General features: G+C 41.5%; 1 protein-coding gene across 1 annotated transcript in view; it reads left to right on the top strand.

Annotated features, from left to right (window-relative positions):
* LOC124605942 (solute carrier family 22 member 7-like) overlaps positions 1-19,058 on the top strand; it is a 185,330-nt gene that overhangs the window by 57,751 nt on the left and 108,521 nt on the right. Inside the window, exon 2 of the mRNA XM_047137901.1 lies at positions 14,503-14,762. Within this exon, the coding sequence (XP_046993857.1) occupies positions 14,503-14,762 (260 nt within the window). The remainder of the gene's footprint in view (positions 1-14,502; positions 14,763-19,058) is intronic.

Raw genomic sequence — 19,058 nt, forward strand, 5'->3', positions numbered from 1 at the left:
ATATTCTGGGAAAAGAAGAAAACAGGCTATTGTTGGAAAGGTAAGCCTGTATGTTAAGGCAAAACATCCATTTTACAGGGCCTAACATTTTGGGGCAATCCTTGTTTAAAAACTATATCGTTTTCTTATCCTGTAAATTGCTATCATTAGTCACACACTAAATGACGCGTCATGGTAAGATTTCAAAGTGAGAACATGTGTAAATTATGATTTGAATAGCGCACTGACCAATCTAATAAGACAAGAACTCTATTCTTCTTGGAAGTATAATGTATCTGTATGCAATTCCGTTTCTTTGACATTTCAGTAATCGTTCACTTTGTTGAAATGTGCAAGGTACGATAGCGTGCCTTGCTTCTTTCGTCATTTCACGCCTTTGCGGTGCGGTAACAAAGAAAAATAAGTATACATTTTTTTTTTTTTTTTGCAAACTTGAACATTGAAAGTGCATACGAGATGAAAGTTGGAAGTGCAACGAACAGCACAGTATCAGTAAGCAGACAAGCATCTGTTTCGGTGTTCCACAGTTCATTTGCTATCGATAGAAATATAGCAAAAGTGGAATTAAATGGCTTACTAAGGTATCCTGTTCACGACATATCCTTCTCTTCTTTGTTATTCGAAATATATCGACAAAAGACTAAGCTGTTACTATTTGCTGATGATACAGTGGTGTGGGGAACAACCAGTAAGGAGGTACAAAAACAAATAGACATCCTAAATGATAAGGTCGAGGAATATGGAATGAAATTTAGTGTGGAGAAAAGCAAGACCATGGTGGTAACTAGAGGGGATAGAGAGGGCGAGGGACGAAATTCATATTAAGGGACGGGATATTGAAATAGTGGACATCTTTAAATATTTGGGAAGTGTATTAATGAGGAATGCTCGTTTGGAGACAGAAATTAGCAAAAGAATACAACAGAGTAGTACATTTTACCAGTGTGTGAGGGACTTGGTGTGGGGAAGGGAAGTGCCAATGAGATGCAAGCTGGGCTATACAAGACTTACTTCACACCAATACTAATTAACGGCTCATAGACCTGGACTGTGATAGAAGAGAGGAGAATAGGAGACAATCCAGTGAAATGAAGTTTCTGAGAAGTATGCTAGGGAAGACGAGGAGGGACAGAGTGAAAAGTGAAGATGTTAGGAAGGGAATTGGAATGGTGGAATGGAGATGTTGACTGAGAAAATTGAATAGAATAGACTAAAATTGTTTGGGCATGTGAAGAGGATGGGAGAGGGAAGAATACCAAGAAGAATTATGGAGTCCAAGATTGAGGGCAAGAGGCCAAGAGGAAGAACGAGAACAAGATGGACTGATTCAATAAAGATGAGTTTAAGGAGAAACCTACTATGGAACCAAATTGTGGAAGAAGAATGGTGGAAGGCGAAGTAAGGTGGCGAAGCACCATTGATGTCCGATCGCGACAAGATGTTGGATAGAGGGGAAACGAAGATGATTATGATGACTAAGCTACATTAACGAGGCCAAATGTGTCGTACTATTGGAGGAGAATACGCATTCAAGACTAGAAGAACGTTCGAAATTGTGTTCCTGACACTATATTACTCATGTGTGCTCTATAAGTTTTAGTTTTTCAGGCAGTTGTTGCGCGTACACACGAGAGAAATAATGAACAAGAAGCAATCACAAACAGTAGTGTGCTAATGTTTTGGGCTATTTACGATGGCAGCAAGCCCAAAGAACTCTGGCTTCAAAAGAACATACAGCGTAAATCTATAGCGCCAACCGCGGAGGTCAGGAAAAGAAGGGACTTGTCATTACATCACAAACTTGTAGCCGACATCCGCCATCCGATGTAGCCCAAAACATAGTTTCAACGCATTTATACTTCCATGGCACACCGCGGTCATACTTTCCCATTATGTCATTGACGCCCCCATGTCAAGTTTCGATCATTGGGAATATTTATCGGCTTTTGTGGTCGTATCCTAAATTGTATCTTGTGCTTTTATCGTGTGGAGATGTAGTGGCTTTATGAAACTGGCAGCTTGCGTCGTTTACGGATGTACTAATCGATCCGATCGTAATCTAACGTTTAAAAGAATCACATTTCGTTCATAAGTGGATCCATTCAATTACTGTTTTCTTTTTTATAAATGAATTGTGGTTGCATTGTTTACTTTTATTCTTCCCTGTCTTTTTCATTGCCGTAAACGCTCCGATATCCGAGCCAAACTGTATCAACGATCTCGTTGCCACACAACACACGGCTAAGTTGATGCAGCATGTCATGCCTTAAATCTCTCCCGGCGATAATTATCCATTATTCATATTTCGTCCCTCTTTAAACAAAAACGATTCTGGCTAGAACATGCGGAGACAGCTGTCTTGCTGTCTTGTGTGTAACTTTTGTGTGTAGATTCTGTCAATGTGTGCGTATGCTTGGATTGCTTTGTAAGTAAGACTTTGGCCCAAAACGCATGCGTGCTTGCTATTCGGTGTGTGAATAGCTAGCTAACCGTTTCGCAGTACAGTTATTCCTTCATGAAGTGTATTGTAAGTAATAAATAATCCACTGCACTTCATGAGAAATAATGATGTAGGGAATTACAAAACCAGAAGCTAAAGCAAAAACTGACATTCATTACGCCACATTAAGATTGTCCGTAACACAAACACAGGGGTTCTCAATGCTACAACCAAAAGTTTTGATAACTTACCCAGTGATATAAAGTGTCTGAAAGACAGCAGAGTAAAATTTGAAACTAAACTGAAAACGTTCCTCTTTGACAACTCCTCCTATTCTGCAGGAGACTGTCTATTATTGATGTGTAAATAGCGATGGATAGGAATTACTGAGTAATATCGGTGTGTGCTTAATTAAAAAGCAAAGAAACTAATAAATGATCAACATGAGGCATATTTTAAAAACCTGGTGCTAATATAAAATGACTCATCCATATCATTACATTTTACTGTGTAACTGGTACATAGAACATGAAACTAATTAACTAACTAACTAATGGTATATGACAAAGCATGGTATAGATTTACATACTCTGAAAACTTCAAAATTAAATTCAAATGTAAAATGAAACAGATAATAAAAAATGAACTTACATTCCATTTGTGATATGCTTAGTTTTTGCTGAAAAACTGACTGTTACCGGCGAGAAATATTACGGGCAAAGAAGAAACTAGGCTGCTGTTGGATAGGTAGGGCTATACGTTACACTAGTTAGGCTATCATTACTGGAAAAGGACTTACATGCATGTTAAAGCAAAATATCCGTTTTACGGGGTCTAACCGTTTGAGGCCATTCCCTTAATCACATTTACAGTATTGGCCATTGCTGGAACGTATTTAAAAAGTTATACTGTTTTTTTTTACTCTGTAATCTGTTTTTATTGGTCGCTTGCAGAGTGAGGCATCGTGGGTAAGACATCAAAGTGAGAAGATGCGTAAACTACAGTGAAACAAATGCAATGACGATCTAATAATACAGAACTCTGTTTTGCATGAAGGTATGCACTTCCGATTCTTTGACATTACTACATTCGTGTACTTTGTTGCTATGCACAAGATATGATAGCATAAATTGTTTCTTTCCTCATTATATACGTTTATGGGCTAGCAAAGAACACAAAAGAAGTTTTTTGAAAACGTGAACAGTAAAAATGTTGTGCATACGAGTTGAAAAGCTGAAAACGCAACGAACAAGAAGTAGTACCAGTAACAAACAAACACTGGCTTCCGAGTTCCAGCTTCATTTGCTATCGATACAAATACAGCAAAAGCGGAAGTAAATGAATAACGAAACTATTCTTCTCGCATCACTTCATTCTCTTCTTGCTTATACGAAACATATCACATTAACGAGCAAATACGCATTCAAGAATAGGGAAACGTTTGATATTGCCTTCCTGATGCTGTGCTATTCACGTAAGCACTGTAGTTTGTAGTATTTAAAACAGCTGTTGCGTGCCCACGACAGACACAGTGAACAAGAAGCAATCGTAAACAATAGTCTGCTAAAGATCTGGCACCCTCTCCGTTCTTTCTTTACCTCCATGGTAACAATCGTCTCACATTACGTCCTACAAACCCTGAAGTCACTTTTACACCACAAGCAATATGGACTACATGCTAGGTTTTGATATCGACAGATATAGTATGATAACCGCGACATGTCACAAATATCTTATGATTAAGTCGTAGCCGGCCGAACGATTCTACACACTTCCGTCCGGAACCGCGTGACTGCTACAGTCGCAGGATCGAATCCTGCCACGAGCATGGATGTGTGTGATGTCCTTATCTTAGTTGGGTTTAAGTAGTTCTAAGTACTATGGGACTGATGACCTGCGATGTTAAGTCCCATAGTGCTCGGAGCCATATGAACTAAGTCGTAGCGTAATGGATAATGTCGAGGTCTATGGCGCCGAATGTTGTAGGTTCTCATCCTCCTATATGCATAATATCTTTTTTCGATCTTTTATTACAAATGTAATAAAAGTATGTTCTGTAATCTTCGATGTCATTTAACATCCCCCTCTGCTTAGACAACGACGGATGATATGAATAATTGGCTATTTATTTCAGAATATGTGGCGATTTCCGAGGGTGTGGCTAGGTAGGAACGTAAGAGCACAGCTGAAATTGGTTCTGTGAGCAGTAACATCATACTCTTCCTTATCACAAATATTTCGTAACACTCATCTCACAAGACTTCCTAAAAACCGTTGGCCTGTTACCAAGGCGAGAGAAACCCCTACCTAAGGACAACAGAAGTCGCCAGCAATTACTGCGGTTGTCGATATTGCGTGGACGCCAAAATGACGTCACATTTGCAGGAAGCGTTGTATAAAGGGTGTTACCCCAAAATTCTGTGTGCCTAAGAGTAAAACAAAGCAAGTTCAGAATCGGGGAATCCGCTGTGCTTACGAATAATGTGGTTGACTGTTATGGGTGGCATATGTTCAAATGCCAGGCAGTGAAGACATAGAGCATATTTCCTTTGGGAGCGCAGACGTGAAATGAGGGATTTTCATGGTTTAACGAGCTGAAAACTCATGTCTCAGTTGAGCAGATTGCCTAGTAATTGTATTTCCAAGGTGTCCTTGACCACTGAAACTCACTGAAAACATATTTCAGTTGAGTAGGTTGTCTAGTAATTGTATTTCCAACGTTTCCTTGACCACTGAAACCCAGTAGGATTAGGCTGAGGCTAGTTTCTTGACTTCCCCGTAATCGATGGAATGTCCAGTGCAAATACAAATATCGACCATTGAAGATTTATTGAGCTGTAGAAAGCGGGTTGATAGCAGCTGTTCAGTGCAACGTTCTTGTATTTCCTATGTACGTTTTACCATACTTGCAAGGATTTCCATATGTACACCAGTCTTTCGTAAAAGCAGATCATCATTCACAGACTCCAGAAGACCTTGCATCTTGGTCACTGGAACAAAAATCACATACACTTTATGCTCCTTCACCATTCTTGCAATTTTTGGAGCAATATTTCCTGCACACGGTAAGAAGGCTATAGGCTCTCTTCTTTCGGTTGTCTGGTGTTTCCTCTTGCAGACATATCTTAATTTGGTGTTCTTGACCAATCACGTAATGCGATTTTGTGGGCAGTGAGGAGACAGATGTAATGGGTTGGGTTGGGTTGTTTGGGGGAAGGGACCAGCAAGGTCATCGGTCTCATCGGATTAGGGAAGGACGGGAAAGGACGTCGGCCATGCCCTTTCTAAGGAACCATCCCGGCATTTGCCTGGAGTGATTTAGGGAAATCACGGAAATCCTAAATCAGGATGGCCGGACGCGGGATTGAACCGGTGTGCTCCCGAATGCGAGTCCAGTTTGCTAATCACTGCGCCACCTCGCTCAGTAGAAATAATGGGATAGCGATATAGACATATACACTAATTAGTAAACACTATGACACCGACGTGCAATCGATTTATACCCGTGCAGGCGATAGCAGCGTCACCTGGCGAGGAATGACTGTTAGTCTACGGTCGCAGGTTCGAATCCTGCCTCGGGCATGGATGTGTGTGATGTCCTTAGGTTAGTTAGGTTTAATTAGTTTTAAGTTCTAGGCGACTCATGACCTCAGAAGTTAAGTCGCATAGTGCTCAGAGCCAACTGTTAGTCAGACACACACAGGGTGCGTGTAGTATCAGTGAGCGTGCTGTCCGTTGTAGAACGGGGAAGGCGCGCTGTCTATCTGAGTCTGACTGAGGGCAGATTATTATGACCCAGAGGCTCAGCGCAATCATTTCGGAAACAGCACGACTTTTCGTTTGTTCGTGGAGTGCTGTGGCGAGTGTCTTCAACACGTGGTTAAACCACATCCAGACATCATGGGGTTGTGCGGACAACCTCATTACTTATGTACGACGTCGCATGCTGGACAAACTGGTAAAACAGGACAGGCGGCGAACTGTTGCCGAACTAACATCAGACTTCAGTGGTGGGTAGAATATAACTGTGTCTGAACACAAACACACAGTGCAGCGAACACAACGCTCAAACCGATGGACCTCAGCAGCTGCCGAGCCATGCATGTACCAATGTTAACAAAATGACACCTACCACTGAAACTATCACGCGACCATCATCACTGAACGTTGGCACAGTGGCAGAGTGTTGTATGGTCTGATGAATCATGATATGATCTTCGTCATTCCGATGGGAGGGCGCAAAACCATCTTTCAGGGGAATACCTCCTTGACACCTGTGCTGCAGGACGGAGACAAGCTGATGGTGGCTCCATTATGCTCTGGAAAACATTTGTGTGGGCATTCATAGGTCCAGCAGAGCTCTTGCAAGGCTCCATGACAGCCAAGGAGTATTGTACACTGGTTGCAGACTACGTACACCCCTTAATGATGATCATGTTTCCCGACGGCAATGGCTCCTTTCATCAAGATAATGCGCCATGTCAAAAGGCCAGGGGTGTGATAGAGTGGTTCGATGAGCACAGGTGCGAGTTCCAATTGATGTGTTTGCCACCCTGCTCACCAGATCTGAACCTGATCGAACACATCTGGGATGTGACTGAACGTGATATCAGAGGTCAACGCCCCATCGCCGTAATTTATGGGGATTAGGTGACATGTGTGTGCAGATGTGGTGGCAACTCCCTCCAGTCTCCTACCAAGGCCTCATTGCCACCATGCCACGAAGCGTCGCCGCTGTTATCTGTGCCAGTGGTGGATGTACCAGCTTTTAGGTAGGCAGTTATAATGTTCTGGCTGATCAGTGTATATAGATGTCCGCCCCCGGTGGCTGAGTGGTCAGCGTGACGGATTGTCAGTCCTATGGGTCTGGGTTCGATTCCCGACTGGGTCAGGGAATTTTCTCCGCCCAGGGACTGGGCGTTGTGCTGCCTCATCTTCATCCTATCATCCTCATCGACTGCAGGTCGCCAAAGTGGCGTCAAATTGAAAGACCGGCACCCAGCGAAAGGTCTGCCCAACGGGGGACCCTAGCCATAGGATTAAATAAAGGTGTATACAGATGACTGTAGTGTTGTGTACACAAGGTATAAAAGGACAGTGCATCTGTGGAGCTGTTAACTGTACTCAAGTGATGCCTGTGAAAATATTACCGATGTGATTGTGCCCTCAGGATGGGAACTGCCAGACTTTGAACGCGGAATGGTAGCTGGAGCTAGACACATGGGACGACATTCCATTTCCGAAATCGCTAGGGAATTTAATATTCCGGGATCGACAGTGTCAATACTGAGCCAAGAAGGCCAAATGTGAGCGATTACTTCTCACCATGGACAAAGCAGTGGCCGACGGCCTCCACTTAGCGACTGGGGGCAGCGGCGTTTGCGTAGAGTTGTCAACACTGAGTGAAATAACCGCAGAAAGCAGACCGCTTCCGTTAGCACAGTGCGGTAAAATTTGATGTTAATGGACTGTGGCAGGAGATGACCGACTCGAGTGCCTTTACTAACAGCATGACATCACCTGCAGCGCCTCGGTTGTGGCCTAGACTGATGGAAAACCGTGGCCTGGTCATATGAGACTGCATTGGAGTTGGTAAGAGCTTGTAAGTGGGCTGTTTAGGTTTTTATGTTGGTAATGCCACGTAGCGCTCTGTATGAAAATCACTGATTGCTGTGTGCAGTCTGTGGTTGGTTGGACTCATTGTTGGAATATTCGCTTGTGTATTGTTGGGCAGTTGGATGTGAAACGCACGTAGCGTTGGGCAGTTGGAGGTGAGCCACCGCAGTGGTGGACGTGGGGAGAGAGATGGCAGAGTTTTGGGAGCGGACGATGTGGACGGGTGTCTGTCGGAAAAAAAAAATTTGTAAGATTGGATATATATATATATATATATATATATATATATATATATATATATATATATATGACTTTTGAACACTTTTAAGGTAAATACACTGTTTGTTCTCTATCAAAATCTTTCATTTGCTAACTATGCCTATCAGTAGTTAGTGTCTTCAGTAGTTGGAATCTTTTATTTAGCTGGCAGTATTGGCGCTCGCTGTATTGCAGTAGTTAGAGTAACTAAAATTTTTGAGAGGTAAGTGATTCATGAAAGGTACGGGTTATTGTTAGTCAGGACCAATCTTTTGTAGGGATTATTGAAAGTCAGGCTGCGTTGCGCTAAAAAAAATTGTGTGTCAGTTTAGTGACGATCAGAATAAGTAAAGAGAGAAATGTCTGAGTACGTTTACTCAGCTGTTTTAGACGTTTCAATCTGACGGTAGGTTTCAATTGTGGTGCAGACCCCACGAAGCCATGGAGCCAAGTTGTCATCAACAAGGCACTGTGCAACCTGGTGGTGGCTACATAATGGTGTGGGCTGAGTTTGCACGGAATGGGCTGGATCCTCCGTATGTTATGCTACTTGGAGGCCGTTTGCAGCCACTCATGGACGTCATGTACCAAAAGAACTATAGAATTTATATGGATCACTATTCCTTGCGATTGGTTTGAAGGAAGTTCTGGATAGTTTGAGGAAAGATTTAGTCGCTCCGATATTCCAACCTAATTCCAATCGAACATCTGTGCAATGTAATCGAAATGTCAGTTCGTGCGCAAAATTCTTCACCTTCAACACCTTCGCAGTTATGGATGGCTATAGACGCAGCATGGCTCACTGTTTCTGCAGGTGACTTCCAACAACTTGTTGAGTGTATGACACGTCGAGCTGCTGCGCTACACCGGACTAAAGGAGGCCTGACAAGATACTAGGAGATTAGAAGGTGTCTCATGACTTCTGTCAGCTCAATGTCTGTCTCTATGCCAACGCCTAAGTGTTGTTGCAGTTCTCAAAACGAATATATATATCATTCTCTTGCAGCTGTTCGTAGCTCAATTCAAAGCTGACAACAGCGCTGCCAAGAGCCAGCGACCTTCCTTTGACGACTCTGCTATTCGGACTACAAATTTACTGTATGGGCTATGGCTTGGTGGCGTCTCTCACCAGTCCGGCTAGGTACAGAGACGTAACTTGTTGCAGATGTTACCACCAAACAGAACGGGTAGTCTTTTTGATGTAAGGGTAAGGGGATATCACTTTTGACACTAGATGCACAGGTGCAGGGGCTTTACCCTTTTCTCTGGCAAAGAACTGTTTTGGTCCCTGGGTGGTCGACCGGCCTGCACAGCTGCGTGCTAACGCACTCTCCTACAGATTTTCCAGCGGGCTGGTTGCCTCCACCGAACAAAAACTCCTGTGGCCGTCGTGTCTTGAATGTTTGTGTACGCCAGCGTCGACTTTTTAATCTCAGAGAGCACTTGCGATTTATTTATTAGATTTGCATATTGATTAAATGGAAATATGTAAAACTGACTGTACCCTGTCGAGTTGGGGCTCGAATGAAACGTCTTGATTCGCAGAATACGATTGTGAGGTCGGAATATATAAGAAATGAAGGTCAGGAGAGCACGCCACCTTACAATGATTAGAAAAGTTAGTCCTTTGGAAACTACAGTACAAGTAGAACACATCCTAACTGGCTAGGTGCCACTGCCAGGGAGTGTATGTTAATTGGAGGTGAAGCCCTTCAGCTGTCTTTAACAGTCAACACATCGTTCCTCTACTATTATCTGCATTGGCTATAGAGAGCAAGGGCAGACTGTCAGCAGGTCACACCCTTATCTAGTATGGATGGTCTCTTAGATCGCTACAGTTTTTTGTCTTGTAATACTTCACACATCCCTGTGAGGTGAAGTACACTCTTACGGGAACTTTCCTATTGGATGGCAAGTGACACATGCTAGAAATCTGGCATTGTTGCTGCGATTTGTTTCTTATTTTTAGGCCTTGAGAGGACTCATAGATGTGCCATAGTGTTCGCATGCCGTGTTTTTGTCGAACGTTACAGTTTCTCCATGGTGAGAAAAGCTAATCTTCCACATAGCGTTTTCGATGAAAGAGGGATGTGTGTATTTAGGAATGCCTCAGTGAATTCTCAGATGAGGAGTTTGATGAAAGTGATAATGACCCTGATTTCAAGTATTTAGTGATCGCGTACTAATTTGGAGAAGGAAACTGAAGGTCATGAAGAAGTGATACATGGTGATGACTGAGAAGCGTACTTCTTCGGTAAGAACACAAATATGTTTTCGATGGAGAAAACAGAACTCGCTAACTAATATAAGAACAAGGCATCGCAATATTGTCTTCCAGCTCCCTCGTCTTCAAAAAATTCCGGAAGTCTCGGAGAAAACTTGTTGTTATGGAGATATGAGCCTCAAATAAAGAAATATTTTTTTTTTTGAGAAACGAAAAACATCAACCATTTGTTATCCTTGTTTGACGTAAAAACGAGATATCCGCGTCAACATTGTGGTGTTCCGGTTTGCTTGAAGAACGACAGAGGGTCTGTATGAAACACATGCAGGCTGAAAGCAATTACAATCCAGTTCAGTTCCTCAGAAGAATACGGAAGTTAATTACTTTATTCTTGATTTTTAAAATAAAAATTTGGCATAATTTCAGCCATGGTTGTATCATGTGATGGAATAATTGCCCTACGGTTGAAATGATATTAGTAAGCTCAAAATGATTCCAAATACAATTTGTCATAATTGAAATGCGTTTTTCCGTACAGTTATGTTGCGAATGTGTAACACTACCTCCCTGATGATAATTGGTGGGTGAATAGAGAGGTAACGATGTGTTGCTATTTTAGTAATACATAAAATTAAAATAAGCTGCCAATTTTGATGTGTTCTAGTATTCAAAGTGTTTTAAATTCTGCTTTGTTTAAAAAACGCAAATTTTCATAAAATTTGTTTCCAAGAAGTGTAACAAACAACAGAAAAGTCATGAAAATACATATTCACCAAAACAGAAGTTTTATACATAAAAAATAAAAAGGCAGTGTGAGAGATCACTCCATACTAATGGTGGTCTTGTCAGCATTCACAGTAGCTATGGGTTAAAATGAACACACAACAGCTGAACCAATGATTTTACGTGGCATGTAGGACACAATAAATTATGCTTGAATGATTCAAGAAAGTATTTTAAGCAAAGTTGGAGATAGTTATTAAGCTGGCTCGACGAATTACACATTTGGCCATAAATAATACATGTATGATCGCCCGTAGCTTCTATGGGATTTGCGGATGGCAAATAGAATATGGCTCAGTTGAACCTCTGTAATAAATACAACACAGCACACAAGACGCTAAATATCCTACTGAAGAGCAGAAGTAATAGTTAGGGTTATCTGTCAAGACCAACACATTAGTAATTCTGTTACTTAGAGCCTGCGTTTCTCCTAGGGAGCAAACATTTTCATCACCTTGAAGCTGGATGATTAAAGTATTGCGAGATGGTGGTTATTCGAGGATGTACCATTCAAACTTTAGATAACATATACGATGTATTTCATGTGAAGTTCAGTTACTAAGTAGGGTGACTACGATGTATTTCTCTTGAAGTTCAGTTAGTAAGTAGGGTGAGCAGTTTGTTACGCTACCAAAAATTGTTAGTACAGATATCCTGGACACAACCGACATTGATAACAGTCACTGTCCAGTAATGAAGATGAATGTTAGATTGTTTAGACGAGAATATTACGCTTCTCTCTTATTACAGTTCCTGTTAAAGACAATTACACTCCTATGGTTCATTTAAGTGGGCCCATCATATACATTGCTGAGCCCAACATTAGTTTAGTTCACGGTACTTATTGATCACATCACGGCTCTATTAAAAAGTGCATTAATGTAGATTACAGATTTCACCTGAAAATAATGACGTATTACAATTTCTGAGTTTCGCAGTTAAATGTGCACGTGTTGTTGCGTACTGAATGCACATGACTGTGGGGTGAACCAACACTGAGGGTGCACTCGAACGTAGACATTACTCGAGTACTTTTCAACTATCGACTGGCAATTCTGAGTGACGTCCCAGTACTTACAGACTGGCGTAAGAGAAAACCGTTACTTTGAGAACTGGGTTGTTCCTTTGGTCTTCAGTCCAAATACTGGTTTGATGCAGCTCTCCATGCTACTCTACCCTGTGCAAGCTTCTTCATAATCCTTCTGAATCTTCTTACTGTATTCATCTCCTGGTCTCCCTCTACGATATTTACCCCCACGCTTTCCTCCAGTACTCAATTGGTGATCCCTTGATGTCTCAGGATGTCCCCTACAAAACGACACTGTTTTTCTTCTGTCTGTGAATCTCCTCCGTTACATATGAGAGTGCCATATTGCCAATTATGGTAAATTTCATGAAATCATTAATAAGTATATTAACTAATCAATGCTGTAGGTCATATTGTAGTGCAAAATTAAGGCACCAAAACTATGCAGTGTGGTCAGAAACAGTGTGAAGAACCTGTAAGCGTGTTGCAGGGTGGGCCGTGCTGAGAAAGAAATGAAAAATTCTCTATGGTGTGCCAGCTCAATTAGCACTGAAGTTAGCCAATCAGGCTGCTGCGCACGCAAATTAAAGTGGGCGACCAGACAGTTACCGTCAACTGTTCTCAAGGCCTAGACGACAGAACAGGAGAATTCTCAGCCTTTGGCTCGGATTAGATCCTCATTACCATCAAAAGTGCAATTCTTGTGTCGCTGCCTTATTCGGCTACAAGAAACCAAACGAAGGACATGTTTTGCAACACCGTTTAACGCAGGCCACATGAATTTGTTGGCGCAACGGCCTGGTTGGCTAACTTCAATGCTAATCAACTCGGAAACGGGGAATGTATCGAATTCTTTTCTTGACAGTTGTTACTCAGCACCACCTACCCTGCAAGATTCTTACAAGCTTTGCGCATTGTTCCTGATCAATCCGTATACCTGACGTCCGGAATCTAACAGCAGTTATTACAACATCTGCTCTGTAAAATAGTACTTGCTATGAGCTTTCAAGTTAATTTCTACAGAGATAATAAATTGTACATAATTTAAAGTATTTAGTGGAACTTGAGAATGCTAATCTTTCAGGTGGTTTAGGTCACCTTTCTCAAATATAATTACTCGCTCGTAGGATTTGGCATGTAACGAACTGTAATACTAACTGGAATTAAATGTAACTTTTAATTAACAATGTCCTAATGAAACCCAATTACAAAAATGTAATCAGAACACTTTATATGAGGATCTGAATAATTAATTTAAGTGAAATTAAGTCTAAATAGAAGCGTGAGGTTTTAATATAGTTATTGCATGTCAACGGATAAATAAATTCAAAATTACATGAAAATAAAAAAGTAAGTTATTTATGGGGCTAGAAAAACGTAACAGATGGAGAGGATCCATCTGGTACGTCACGATGATATTGCATTTCCAAAGGCACGGGCACTGTGGCAGATACAGCTGTTATGAAATACATGAAATGTACTCACAGTTGTGAATATGGACAACTATCCGTTGTATAATGGAGTGGCTCGAAAGCAGATTTTTCGGTTATTGCGAACGGTCCCTTTATTATTAGGTTATCCAAACACGCTTTACGGTCAGACTAAAACTTCCATATGTCGTCAGCCAAGTGTCTACAACTGCCACTTTTACATCCATTACGTATATTCCCATACAGAACAGGCATTTTAACTGAAAGTCGTTTGCTTGGTGTCAGTGTACAAATACGGAACTGCAGTACCCGTGACCATCGGAAGTAAGATGCAATATTCCTTCTGACTTGAATGCATATGAGCATACGTTTTCACTTGTCACGCAACAATGGGCAGATTGTACAATTCATGCTCCGTAGCAATTGCTTCGGTTAGACATTCTCTAGATGCGTGTAGCTAAATGTATAATACTTTTCATATCATTACAGAGTATTCAACAAGATCACTACGTAGCTCACATATTTCAGTCTCTTGTAATTCATTCTTGTCTTTATCATAAATGCATGTTAATACATGAAATTTTGTCACATTTTTACCTGATTACAGACGACTTTAGGCAGAATAAGTGAAGTTGTGTCTGTGTTATACCCAGCCTCGATTATTGAACAAATAGGTTAATTGGCCAGTGATTTGTGCAATGAATAATACCTTCTTCGGTTACAGACTGTCAACCAGACCAATGAATACCATCAGGATCGAGAGGTTGTACCAGCTTTCGAGGACATCATGGATGTCATTGGTTCTAGAGGAAAGTTCCAGAAGAGATTAAACACTGTTTTCATTTGCTATGGCACAATCGTCAGTGTGCTGAGCTCGCAAATGTTCAATTTCGTTATGCAAACTCCTGATCACTGGTGTCACGTCCCTGGGAGAGAGTTCACCAACTTAACTCTTGATGAGTGGAAGAGCGCCACTATCCCCAAGTAAGATATATATTTAGATATAGTCCATGTGATTTTTATTTAAAAGAAGCTGAGAAAATGCGATCTCTTAAATCAATAACAGATATATATCAGTAGGAAAGCAATAGTGACTTCCAATCAGATTTGACCTTTGGCTGTCAGGTCGCCTACATGGAGAGACAAATGCATGACGTCATCATATCCTGCCCCCCTCCTAAGCAACGCCCCTCGTAAGCCATGCCCCATTCTCCTACTCACACCCTCTCCTCCTCCTTTATTAAGCTATGCTCCCTTTGCAAACCAAACCCCCCTTTTTGGAAACAGGCCTACGAGAGGGTTTCTAAGCCTCACACATATTTAGCTCTCCCAATAACAGCTCAGCATATACCTGTCCAACCACATCCTTAAGCTACACCTCCCAATTTCTTGGGAATGGGTCACTCAGAGAGCTTCTAAACCAATGCACATGCATCTCTCCACCACAGCTCAGTATTTTGCTGCTCAGTTACATTCCTCGACTCCTTCTTAAGTCACACACCATTTCTTTCGAAAAGCCCATTGCGATGGGAGGTACTTAACATTATTCTCGTCCAGTAGTGTTAGCAATTGCATCATGTATGCATGGCGTCGAACATATCTGCGCGATTGCTAATGTTAATCCATTTGCTGTACTCTGAGGCCCCAAAATGGTGAAACATAATTACTTAAAGAATTTTGAAAGGTATTATTGGTTTAATTTGATATATTTTCTGATTTCGATAAGGCTGTTGCGAGTGGTTTGTGCATTAAAATTTGTCTATTGAACATTCGTAATTTTCTACTGACCTTTATCTCGTAATTTGAAGGTTTACAAAAAAAAAGACATGAAGTTGCAGCTATTTCCACAGCAAAATCAATAAATTTTTTTTGTTTAGCTATATTTGAAAGTATTTGTAAGCGGAAGTTAAAAACATTTTTGCTCACTTACTATGTACTATAATTTTGAGGTTCTTAAAACACTCTATTCTAAGTAAAAGGAGCTGAATTTTGATGATGCGATGTGGGGGCTGCATCTGTCATTCCAAATAATGTTCAAGGTATGGTGGGTACAAAAAACGAAGTATCATCACCTGAAATTTGTAAAAGTGTTTTGGGAACGGTTCACCTTGGCTTACCTTATTCGAACACTGTTTTCCCCCAAAACTTAACCAAGGTTAGAGCAAAGTCTACAAAAAAGCCATGGATTACTCGAGGAATAGGGGTATCTTGTAAAACAAAGAAAACTGTATCTGTCAATCCGAAACAGTTCCGATGTTGATGCTATAGCACATTACAAGAAATACTGCAAAATATTAAAGACTGTAATACGGATGTCCAAGCAAGTATATTACAAGGAAATGATAGTCATATCAGATCACAAAATAAAGACAATATGGGGTATAGTGTAGGAGGATACTGGTAGCACCAGACATGAAGAGGAACAAATAGCATTAAGAGTAAATGACACATTGGTGACAGATGTGTATAGTGTTGCAGAACTTTTTAATATACATTTTATAACTGTTACCGAAAAGATGGGGTTGTCAGATTCGGTAGATGCTGCTATGGAATACCTCAGACCAGAAATTTCAAGCAACTTCCATAATATGAATTTGACCCTCACTACCCCAACAGAAGTAATGTCCATCATAAAATCTTTAAAATAAAAAACATCTAGTGGGTATGATGAAATATCAGCAAAGTTAATTAAAGAATGTGATTCTGAGCTAAGTAACATTATAAGCTATCTGTGTAACCGGTCATTTATCAGTGGAATATTTCCTGAATGGCTGAAATATGCTGAAGTTTTAGCCACTGTTTAAGAAGAGAGATAAAGAAATAGCATCAAATCTCTATCCAATTTCACTGTTGCCAGCATTCTCAAAAATTTTCGAAAAAGTAATGTACAGTCGGCTTTATAACCATCTTATGTCAAATAACATACTGTCAAAGTCACTGTTTGGATTTCTAAAAGGTTCTGATATTGAGAAGGCTATCGACACTTACAGTGAGAATGTGTTTAATTCATTAGACAAAAATTGCATGCAACTGGTATATTTTGTGATCTGTCAAAGGCATTTGACTGTGTAAATCATAATATCCTTTTAAGTAAATGAGAGTATTATAGTATAACAGGAAATGCTGCAAAATGGTTCAAATCTTATATGTCTGGCAGGAAACAAATGGTGTTATTAGGAAAGAGACATGTATCAAGCTATCAGGCATATTCCAACTGGGAACTAATTACATGTGGGGTCCCACAAGGCTCCATTTTAGGGCCCTTACTTTTTCTTGTGTATATCTATGACCTTTCATCAGTAACATTACCAGATGCCTAGTTCGTTTTGTTTGCTGAGGATACAGACATTGCAATAAATAGCAAATCAAGTGTAGTCTTAGAAAGATCAGCTAATAAAATATTTGGACATTAATCACTGGTTCCTAGCCAATTCGTTGTCACTATACTTTGAAAATTACATGCAGTTCAGAACTTATAAGGGGTGTCCCACGAGTATGTGTCTAACATATGATGACAAGAAGATAGAAGAAGTGGACAGCGTTAAATTCTTTGGATTACAGCTTGGTAATAAATTTTACTGGGAGGAGCACACCACAGAACTGCTGAAGCGTCTTCACAAATCTCTGTTTGCAATGCGAATTTTGTCAGACATAGGGGATATAAAAATGAAAATGCTGGCATACTAGGCTTACTTTCATTGCATAATGTCACATGGGATTATTTTCTGGGGTAATTCATGAAGCCAAGCTAAAGTTTTTTGGGCACAAAAACGTGCAGTAAGAGTTATATGTGGTGTGAACTCAAGAACATCCTGCAGAAGCCTGTTTAGGGAACTAGGGATACTAACTACTGCTTCTCAATATATTTATTCCTTAATGAAACTTGTCATTAAGAATATATCACTTTTTCAAACCAACAGCTCAATTCGTGGAATCAATACTAGAAATAAGAATAATCTTCACAAGGATTTAAAGTCAGTTAGTCTTGTACAAAAAGGTGTGCATTATTCAGGATCACACATTTTCAATAACTTGCCAGCAGCTATAAAAAGCTTAACAACCAATGAAATTCAGTTTAAGAGAAGCCTAAAGGATCTATTGGTGGACAACTCCTTCTACTCCATTGATGAATTTCTCAGTAAAACCAACTGATTTGTATGTATATATATATATATATATATATATATATATATATATATATATATACACACTCCTGGAAATGGAAAAAAGAACACATTGACACCGGTGTGTCAGACCCACCATACTTGCTCCGGACACTGCGAGAGGGCTGTACAAGCAATGATCACACGCACGCCACAGCGGACACACCAGGAACCGCGGTGTTGGCCGTCGAATGGCGCTAGCTGCGCAGCATTTGTGCACCGACGCCGTCAGTGTCAGCCAGTTTGCCGTGGCATACGGAGCTCCATCGCAGTCTTTAACACTGGTAGCATGCCGCGACAGCGTGGACGTGAACCGTATGTGCAGTTGACGGACTTTGAGCGAGGGCGTATAGTGGGCATGCGGGAGGCCGGGTGGACGTACCGCCGAATTGCTCAACACGTGGGGCGTGAGGTCTCCACAGTACATCGATGTTGTCGCCAGTGGTCGGCGGAAGGTGCACGTGCCCGTCGACCTGGGACCGGACCACAGCGACGCACGGATGCACGCCAAGACCGTAGGATCCTACGCAGTGCCGTAGGGGACCGCACCGCCACTTCCCAGCAAATTAGGGACACTGTTGCTCCTGGGGTATCGGCGAGGACCATTCGCAACCGTCTCCATGAAGCTGGGCTACGGTCCCACACACCGTTAGGCCGTCTTCCGCTCACGCCCCAACATCGTGCAGCCCGCCTCCAGTGGTGTCGCGACAGGCGTGAATGGAGGGACGAATGGAGACGTGTCGTCTTCAGCGATGAGAGTCGCTTCTGCCTTGGTGCCAATGATGGTCGTATGCGTGTTTGGCGCCGTACAGGTGAGCGCCACAATCAGGACTGCATACGACCGAGGCACACAGGGCCAACACCCGGCATCATGGTGTGGGGTGCGATCTCCTACACTGGCAGTACACCACTGGTGATCGTCGAGGGGACACTGAATAGTGCACGGTACATCCAAACCGTCATCGAACCCATCGTTCTACCATTCCTAGACCGGCAAGGGAACTTGCTGTTCCAACAGGACAATGCACGTCCGCATGTATCCCGTGCCACCCAACGTGCTCTAGAAGGTGTAAGTCAACTACCCTGGCCAGCAAGATCTCCGGATCTGTCCCCCATT

The sequence above is a fragment of the Schistocerca americana genome, chromosome 3 (genome assembly GCF_021461395.2).
Source record: "Schistocerca americana isolate TAMUIC-IGC-003095 chromosome 3, iqSchAmer2.1, whole genome shotgun sequence".
Classification (NCBI taxonomy): domain Eukaryota; kingdom Metazoa; phylum Arthropoda; class Insecta; order Orthoptera; family Acrididae; genus Schistocerca; species Schistocerca americana.